General features: G+C 50.3%; 1 protein-coding gene across 1 annotated transcript; it reads left to right on the forward strand.

Annotated features, from left to right (window-relative positions):
- The first annotated feature begins 2,710 nt into the window (after positions 1-2,710).
- On the forward strand, positions 2,711-4,734 carry FZD2 (frizzled class receptor 2). The gene has a single exon (XM_036268916.1). It carries the CDS (start codon positions 2,894-2,896, stop codon positions 4,589-4,591), a length of 1,698 nt encoding a protein of 565 aa, XP_036124809.1. The 5' UTR covers positions 2,711-2,893; the 3' UTR covers positions 4,592-4,734.
- Positions 4,735-9,415: the final 4,681 nt, after the last annotated feature.

The following is a 9,415-nucleotide window of genomic DNA, read 5'->3' on the forward strand; positions in this document are numbered from 1 at the left end:
TGTCCTTTAAGTTACAGACCTGCTTTAATCAAAAGGCAAGTTGGTGGAATGGAAAGTGCTGTGGGTAGGCCTGTAGTCTTTTCACCAAGTCCTCACAGGAAGGGCAAGAGTAATCTTGAAATATCAGGGTTTCTTATTTCATGTAAAAATACTAGATAAATGTGGGATCTTCATAGAATCACTTTTTCTTTTATTGTTAAAAGTATTACAGATGTCCCCTTTTTTCCCCCATTGATTCCCCCCCCCCCCCATAGAATCACTTTCTTCTGGGATGCTATAAACTCTTAAAGGGCAGGGATGCTGCCATTTTTCTCTATATTCCCCACAATCTACCACCATGGTTTAAAATCAGAAAATTAAATAAAAGTGTGCTAAAGGAATGAAAGGTAGACTGAGTGAATGAAAGAATGTCTTTTATTTCTTTTTTCCAGCTGTAGTCCCCCCCACCCCACCCCCCTGCCTTGGGGATGGCTGGGTAAGGATAACTGTCACTCAAGAATGGCCTTAGGGCAGGAAAACAAGTTAGTCATGGAAGGAAATTGAAGTTGCTGCATTTCCATTGGAGATTTGCTCTCAATTTCCTAGGTGGAGTATAGGAGCCTATCTTATTCATTTTTGTTTTCACTGCTTAGCTCTGAGGCTTGGCACCAACTCTAAAATTGCCCTGGAGGAAGTAAAGCAGTAGGGGAGAGCTGAAGGAGCGGCATCTCAGGCTTAGTTTGGACCAGGTAGAGCAGGAAAGCACAACTTTCCCGATCCCCAAGAGGACTCTGAGAGGAAAGTGGACTATCCTGGTTTTGAAGAAAAACTTTTTTCCTAAAGAAATGAAATGGCAACTTCTCCAGGATATGATAAGGAGCACGGCCACATTGTAAAGAACCTGAAAAATCTGAACTGTGTATCATGCAAAAAAAAAAAAAAATCCTGTTAAACCTGGATCTGTTGTATGTATCCACTTAGAATTTTCTTTCCTTCTCACTATTCTTTCTTTTCCTTACATTTCTTTTTGTTATTGTTTTGTTTTGTTCTTTTGTTTTTAAAGCAATACTTTTCTAGAATGGAGCAAGAAATAGCTCACTAGGCTGGGAGGATTTGGCCCATACTGAGAAGCAAAGGGGTTTTCTAAACTCAATTTTCTTTCTTCTTTTTAAGTGACCCCCCTTCCCTCCGGAGAGACAATAGAAATAATTGATCCATCATCCAGTACCAGGCCCAGGAGATTTACATGCAAATCCCCCCTCTCCTCCCCAGACCCCCCTCCCTCTTACATTTAAAACCCTAGAAGGGGAAAAAAGAAAACCCTTTTAAACTAGCAGGAACCCTACTGGCCACTGACACCCACCCCAAACCAGGTGAGAGATAGGAGGGGGTGATAATCCACAACAACCCCCAGCCTCCTCCCTTGCCACTCACACCACCCCTTTCTGGTGTGGAATCACTTATGATTTGGGTAAAACTCGTGTCTCTCCCAGGAGACGATATCTGGAAGCTTTTAGGGGGCGGAGGCAGAGTGGAGAAGAGAGGAGTAAAATTTCCCCAAACAGCCTAAGAAAGTCATCTCTTCACTCAAAACTTCTCGTCACCCCCCCCCCCCCCCATTAACCTTCGATTAAGACCTCCTCGTTATGGCAACTAAACTTTACTTTGCATAATTAAGATTTGCCTCGGAAGAAGCGGGAGGGAGAAGCTGCAGCTCCCGGCCATTCTCCTTCACCTCACCCCCTCCCATCCCCGCCCCATCTCTCCAGCTCTGGCCTCTAAGTTCCCGAGTTTTCTCACTTTGAGGTGCCATCCAACACAAAGAACCATAATGGGCTCCTTTGTGCTCGCTACGGGGCAATTACGCCCTGGAGCCCAGGCCCCTTTAAGAGCCTCTTAAAGAGACAGGCTCTCATTTTTCAGAGGGTTATTTAAGGGTGTGTGTAGAGGAGGGGTGAGGCAAACTCCTCGGGGTCTACATACAGGGTGAAGTGAAACTTTTGTCTGGACTCCATGAGAAGGGCTCAGAGAAAAGTCTTTATTAACTGTTAGTTTAAAAAAAGTCTCTCTTTTAAAAAACAAATTTTTCACTTGAGATTTTTCACTTGATCTGAAACATTGGACTGGAATAGGTGGGGTTGAGAAGAGGGGCGGAGGCAAGGATTTAAAGAGGCCCTACCCTGGAGAGCGCCTTGGCCCCCGGAAGAAAAGTGATCCCGGCTTGAGTGGCTTGGGACCGCCGCAGTGCTGGGGAATGCGTGTCTATGGATCTCACCTCCGCGACTCAGGATAAATCCCGTACTGGGCAAAAACAGCCCTTAATATAATAATAGCATGTCTCTTTAAAAAGCATAAGGAGGGGGGGAAAGTTTTGTTGGCATCTGGTTTCTGATCTCATTATGTTGTGGTCGACCAATCCAGCCCTCGGGGCTGGTCCTCGGGTTTAAATCTGATTGGCCGAGAGCACATTTTGGGATGGTGCTTAGAGCTCGACGGGGCGGTTTCAAGGTTCCCTTTTTTGGGGGGCTGAGAAGAGGGCGGGGCCGCTGGCGGGGGCCCCCTTGAAACCGACTAATTGGGATCGGAGAGGCCGAGGTGAGGGCTGGAGGAAGGCACAAAGGAGTCGCTGGGTGGAGAAGGGAGGGGAGAGGCGAGAGGAGGAGGAAGAGGAGGAGAGAGAGCAGGCAGCGCTTGGTGTCTCCGGCTGCTCAGTTCGACCGCGGCTAGCTAGCGGGCAGGCGCGCCGCCCCCTCCCCCGCCCGGCCTCCCCAACTCTGCGGCCGCTAGCAAAGTTTGCAAAGAGGCGCGGGAGGCGGCGGCCGCGGCGAGGCGGCGGCGGGGAAGGCGCGCGGTCTCCGGGCTAGGGGCGGGGGCGGGGGGCCGCCCCGGAGCCGGGTGGGGGGCGGCGGCCAGCATGCGGCCCCGCAGCGCCCTGCCCCGCCTGCTGCTGCCGTTGCTGCTGCTGCCCGCCGCGGGGCCTGCCCAGTTCCACGGAGAGAAGGGTATCTCCATCCCCGACCACGGCTTCTGCCAGCCCATCTCCATCCCGCTGTGCACGGACATCGCCTACAACCAAACCATCATGCCAAACCTTCTGGGCCATACGAACCAGGAGGACGCGGGCCTGGAGGTGCACCAGTTCTACCCGTTGGTGAAAGTGCAGTGCTCGCCCGAACTGCGCTTCTTCTTGTGTTCCATGTACGCACCCGTGTGTACCGTGCTGGAGCAGGCCATTCCGCCTTGCCGCTCCATTTGCGAGCGTGCACGTCAGGGCTGCGAGGCGCTCATGAACAAGTTCGGTTTCCAGTGGCCGGAGCGTCTGCGCTGTGAGCACTTCCCGCGCCACGGTGCGGAGCAGATCTGCGTGGGCCAGAACCACTCTGAAGACGGCTCGCCCGCGCTGCTCACCACTGCGCCGCCGCCGGGCCTGCAGCCGGGTGCTGGGGGCACCCCAGGCGGCCCGGGCGGCGGCGGCTCGCCTCCGCGTTACGCCACGCTGGAACACCCGTTTCACTGCCCGCGCGTCCTCAAGGTGCCGTCCTATCTCAGCTACAAGTTCCTAGGCGAGCGCGACTGCGCGGCGCCCTGCGAGCCGGCGCGGCCCGACGGCTCCATGTTCTTCTCGCAGGAAGAGACGCGTTTTGCGCGCCTGTGGATCCTCACCTGGTCGGTGCTGTGCTGCGCCTCCACTTTCTTCACCGTCACTACGTACCTGGTGGACATGCAGCGCTTCCGCTACCCCGAGCGGCCCATCATCTTTCTGTCCGGCTGCTACACTATGGTGTCGGTGGCCTATATCGCAGGCTTCGTGCTCCAGGAGCGCGTAGTGTGCAACGAGCGCTTCTCCGAGGACGGCTACCGCACGGTGGTGCAGGGCACCAAGAAGGAAGGCTGCACCATCCTCTTCATGATGCTCTACTTCTTCAGCATGGCCAGTTCCATCTGGTGGGTCATTCTGTCGCTCACCTGGTTCCTGGCAGCGGGCATGAAGTGGGGCCACGAGGCCATCGAGGCTAACTCGCAGTACTTTCACCTGGCCGCGTGGGCCGTGCCGGCGGTCAAGACAATCACTATCCTGGCCATGGGCCAGATTGATGGCGACCTGCTGAGCGGCGTGTGCTTCGTGGGCCTGAATAGCCTGGACCCGCTGCGGGGCTTCGTACTGGCGCCGCTCTTCGTGTACCTGTTCATAGGCACGTCGTTCCTCTTGGCCGGTTTCGTGTCACTCTTCCGAATCCGTACCATCATGAAGCACGACGGCACCAAGACGGAGAAGCTGGAGCGGCTCATGGTGCGCATCGGTGTTTTCTCGGTGCTCTACACGGTGCCCGCCACCATCGTCATTGCCTGCTACTTCTACGAGCAGGCCTTCCGAGAGCACTGGGAGCGCTCGTGGGTGAGCCAGCACTGCAAGAGCCTGGCCATCCCGTGCCCAGCGCACTACACGCCGCGAATGTCACCCGATTTCACCGTCTACATGATCAAATACCTCATGACGCTCATCGTGGGCATCACGTCGGGCTTCTGGATCTGGTCCGGCAAGACGCTGCACTCGTGGAGGAAGTTCTACACGCGTCTCACCAACAGCCGGCATGGCGAGACCACCGTGTGAGGGGGTGTCCTCAGGCTGGGGCCGCACCGCGTTTTCCTCCTCCCCTGGGGGGCTTCTACAGACTCCTTATTTTATTTTTTTAAATAAAGAACAATAGAAACCATTTCTTTTTTAGGTCGCTTTTTAAAGATAACTCTGCCCAACACCCCTACCAGGTTTGTAATTAAAACTGTAAATAGCCTTTGTAAATTTAATTATATATTTTCTATTTAAAGGAAAAAAGAAAAAAAAAAAAAAAGGAGCAGCGATGGGCACCAGGGCTATGGACTGGGGAGAAGGGGAGTTGAGGGGGTTCTCACCTTTCTTCAGCGCCCTTTTAAACACCAGCCCCCACTTTGGTTAGGAGTTTTTGGTGATTTGGCAGGGATGAGCCTGCTGGAAGAGGTGTTGGCTGGTTTGTTAACATTCAACTTCTAAAGCCAAATTGGTGAGCCTTCTCACTGAAGCTGGGTCTGGGGAAGCTGATGGATATTTTTGAACAAGACTTGGATTCTTGTTTTACTTCCCTTCCCCCCTTTTCTCTCCACACTTGTCCTGTCTCCTTCACTCCATCTTTGGAACCCTCCCAACAGAGATGAAGACGTGGAAAAAAAAAACCAACAACGGGTGGGGTGGTGGGGAGAAGAGGGTGGAGAGCTTGTGTGGAATGGCCTCCACCCTGCTGGCCCACTCCCCCGCAGGCAGGAAGATCTTTCTCCTTAACTTTTCTTCTTTTCAACTCGATGCCCCAGGCACTTGGAGTGGGCCGAGAGTGCTTTGTGAAGTGTGTTTTGAAACAAAAACACCCCCCCACACACACACACACACGCACACACACTACCTTGAGTACCCATCCTGACTCCATACATTTTAGGGGGAGCATTAGCTTGCAAATGTTGGGGTTTGGTGATGCCCTTGCATGTCTCCCCTAATTTCCCCCACAGACTGCTTCCCCACCCCACACCCTCAACCAAATATCTTCCCTAGCATTCAGGTTAGCAGTTTGTGGGGTTGGTTTGTGTGTTATGTGTGGGTTTTTTGTTGTTTAGGGTTATTTTTTCAAAAAGCAATAAAAAATGGATTGGGTTGGAGGGAGGGGACAGATGGGCTGGTGGGATTTTTAAGTTTTCCTTTGACAAAAGACTGGTTTCTTTTCAAACTTGTCCAGAAAGGGGGGTGGGGGTGGGTATTTTTGCTTTGGAAGAAGGCTCTGGGCAGACTCTTTGTGACTGTGGGGGTGGGGTTGAATGTTTACATGACATTCTATATCACAAGATTGATAGAATGTTTATAACAGATGTTTCTTATCTTCTCCCTACCCCCCACAAATAAAAGTCAAGACTTTTTCTTAAAGTATCTTTGACACTGGTATGAGAATTGCAGTTTCCAATACACATCATCTCCCTCAACTATTTGGAATATTTTAGAATTTTAATTCTAAGGGATTGATTTGAGGACCAAGAGGGTGGGTGGGACAAGTATGCTACAGAACTCAATTTTTCACCATCTCTTGTTTCTTGATAATAGTGCAAATTAAAAGCTAATAATCATAATAATAAAGTGCATTTAATTATCTTCTAGAGATCTAGCCCTTTAATTGTATTTAACAGGGTTGTAACATTTTATTAGTTTAACCAAACCACACCTCCTTCCCTCTCCCCCCAACTACTCTGTTGGGGATGGGGTAGAGAAGAGGTTCCCTGCTCAGGATTTTGCTTTTTTTTTTTAGCTAAATGGTGATGGGGAAAATGGTGCCTTACCACCCTTTGTTGGCAGTGTTTGGGACAAGGGAGAAAGTAAGTTAGAACCCCTACTTCCAAGTGTTTTCGTGTGTTAGTTTATGTTGGGGGAGGGGATCTGGAAATGTTTGGTGGTAATTGAAGTCGTATGTGGGGCTTTGTTTGGAATTGTATGAAGTCTGAGGATTTCAGCAGAGCCCCTTTCCCAAAATATGTAACCTTCCCCCAAATCATTTGTGCCAGTGACCAAAATTATACGTTAAAACAAGCTTTTTCTCAAATGATATGTGTGAAGTCCCCACATGAGATTCCCTCAACTATCAAAGAAGTAAGGTGTCACCAGGCTGTAACTCCATTTGTTTCAGGATTCTAAAGGAACCTCACAAGGGCTGCAGGAAAGAGTTAAATTACAAACAAATTGTGAGTGCCTCTCCTGGAAAGAATGGTGAAAGCCTGTGAATGGGGGTGTAGGGGATAGATTTTCCAGTGGCTGGATGGAACCCAGTGGGAAAAGGAGCACTGGTCTCTGTTGAAGATTTGGGAAGGCACCTCCCCCACTTCTAAAGCCCCAACACCACGTCTTTGTGTGCTTTGGGTACATTTGTCAGTGGACACCCATGCTATCAGCGGTAGGAGATGGTAGATGAGCAGCAATGATCTTTTCCTTCTCCGAGAGGGAGAGAATTTGGGTAAAGATTCTTCTCAGCCCCTCCCTTAAACTCTCCTGCCAACAGAGGGGAAGCCGGCCCAAAAAAACTAAAAAAAAATTAGGTTTTATGGTGGTGGTAGGAAGATAGATGATAATTGCCTCTTGGAAAGGAAAGGCCTTCTCCAAAGGGGTAGCCTAGGGCTGAATGACCTTACAGAGAGTAGTGGGGAGCCCTTCTCCAGCTGCTCTCATTGCTCTAATGAAACAACTCTTAGAGGAAGGAAGGTAGATGTGAGCCCATGGTGTAGGGAATTTAGGGGAGAAAGTGCCTGGAGCAGAGACCCACCGGAGCTCACTGCCACACCTAGAGAGGGGTCTCTACCCTTGTTTGGAAAACCCAGTTAAACACATGGGCTTGGAGGTCTGCTTCAGCAGATTTCTAGGTCATCCTATGGGTCATTATAAGTAAGTTGGTACCTCTCTTTGGAAGAGTGAGTCTTTGGTGGAGGGTCAAGGGCCCAGAAGGAAAACCCTTCACCTGAGGCCTCAGACCTGGGGCAGGTCTCAGACCACAGCTGCTTTCTACCTGCCCTCCCATCCTCACCCTATCCCATAAAGGAGCAAGGCTACTGGTTCTCATTCAGGACATCTCTTCTCCTGACTCCTCCCTCATTGATCACACTTTGGCTTTTCTTCCACCTCCCCAGACTCCCCTCCTAAAAAAAATTGTTCCATTAGTTACAAATTCTTTGTCCTTTAAGAGCCAGCCCCAGAAAGAGACAGTGAAGTTTTCCAAAACAAAATTCTTCTGAACACCCCAAAGAGTGAGAATCAGTAGGATCTGGAGCTGCTGACTTCTGGATTATTTCAAAAGCCTCTCCAAGAGGGTGTTGGGGACCCCAGATCTGGGTTGGATTCTGGAATTGAGGAGATGTGTCCCAGGGTGCATGGGGCACATGTCTAGCTAGAGAAGCCTGGCCCAAGCTCCGGCCACTTCCCTTTGATAATCTCACTGCTCACTGTAGTAGGGTCCCTTCCTTTTCTAGACTCACCCTCCTCTCCTCTAAATGGATTTTAAACTGGGGGCCACTGACTCCTCTGAGAACCTGAAAAATCTCTGGATCTTCTGGGAGAAAATGGTCAGACTCCCAAGAACACAGACTTTGCATTTAACTTTAAGGGTTTATGGACCTTCTAGCTATGCCCCTCCTACCATGCCCGGCACCCAATCTAGTTTTCCAATTCCTAGTTGGATGTTTTTTAGTTTTGATTACTGGGTATCCACTTCTCCAAGGGACAACGTTTATCTTCTCACACTCCAGTGTCCCCAGTCTCTAATCGCCTTTGCTGTGGAAAGAGTGTATAGAAGGGAAAACATCAAGCCTACAAAACCAGGAACACTACAAACCAGGTCATTCATCGATCCTGTTTCTCTCGCAGGGAACAAGTTATCTAGATGCAACCGTAGAATGAATGTGTAATACCCTTGTAGTCAAGTGAAAAAAATTGGAGAAAGCAACATACAGACCAGCCATGTGTAGAGTACAGGCTTTGGCATGAGAAAGTGCCCAGCTCTGGGCCCAGGCACTCATCTGTAAAAATGGTATAGTGACGGTCCGTCAGGGTTGTTGTGAGGATTCGATCAGATGGTGCATGTACAGAGCCAGTACACAGCAGAAGTTCAACAAATTGTAGCACTCTTCCAATTACTTAGGATAGATTCCTAAAAATACAGTAGAATCCTTGAATCAAAGGATATACATTTCTTTAGGACTGTTTAACCTATTGTTACTGGTGGTTTTAATAGAATAGAATGATTTTTTGTGCTTCCAGTTTTTCTACCTGACTCAGGGTGTCAGCTCACAGTCTGGAGGTTCCTTGGGGTGGTGGTGGGCAATGTTTTTTCTCCCTCTCTCCTCTGATTAGGACAGAAATGTCTTAGCCGCCTGAGTGAGCAGGGCATGAAGGTGGGCGGGCTCTCTCTCCAGCTGGCTTTGAAGCTGGCTAATTAGGGCTGGGGCTGTCACAGCTGGCTTCCCCGGTGTGCCTCCCCCTCCTCCTGCTCTGCCCGATCCCCAGACTCACAGCCTGAGTGCCCCTCCCTGGCTGCCTTGCCTTACACTGCAGACTTGCTGCTCTTCCAGGACATATGGGAAAGGCTGAGATTTGAGGCCTGGAGAAAGGATAAGATGGGACTTGGGACATGGAACAAGCTCAGAGACCATTGACTGGGTTTAGAGAGGACCGCCTATGGCCCTGGGCCCCCTCCATATTGCTAATGAAGCCTGGAGAGGAGCCGGCCTGGGCTGGGGGCTGAGCCCTAGGTCCTTTGTTTGAAAGCCAAGCTTTCTGAAGGCTCCAGCCTCCCAACCTGGCCCTTGTAATTAGCCCCAATCAGAGTGTTTATGTCGGGGCCTCGTGCGGAACTCAGAGCCCCATGATTTCATTCCAAACCTG

This window comes from Molossus molossus, unplaced genomic scaffold (genome assembly GCF_014108415.1).
Source record: "Molossus molossus isolate mMolMol1 unplaced genomic scaffold, mMolMol1.p scaffold_m16_p_19, whole genome shotgun sequence".
NCBI classification, from domain to species: Eukaryota; Metazoa; Chordata; class Mammalia; order Chiroptera; family Molossidae; genus Molossus; species Molossus molossus.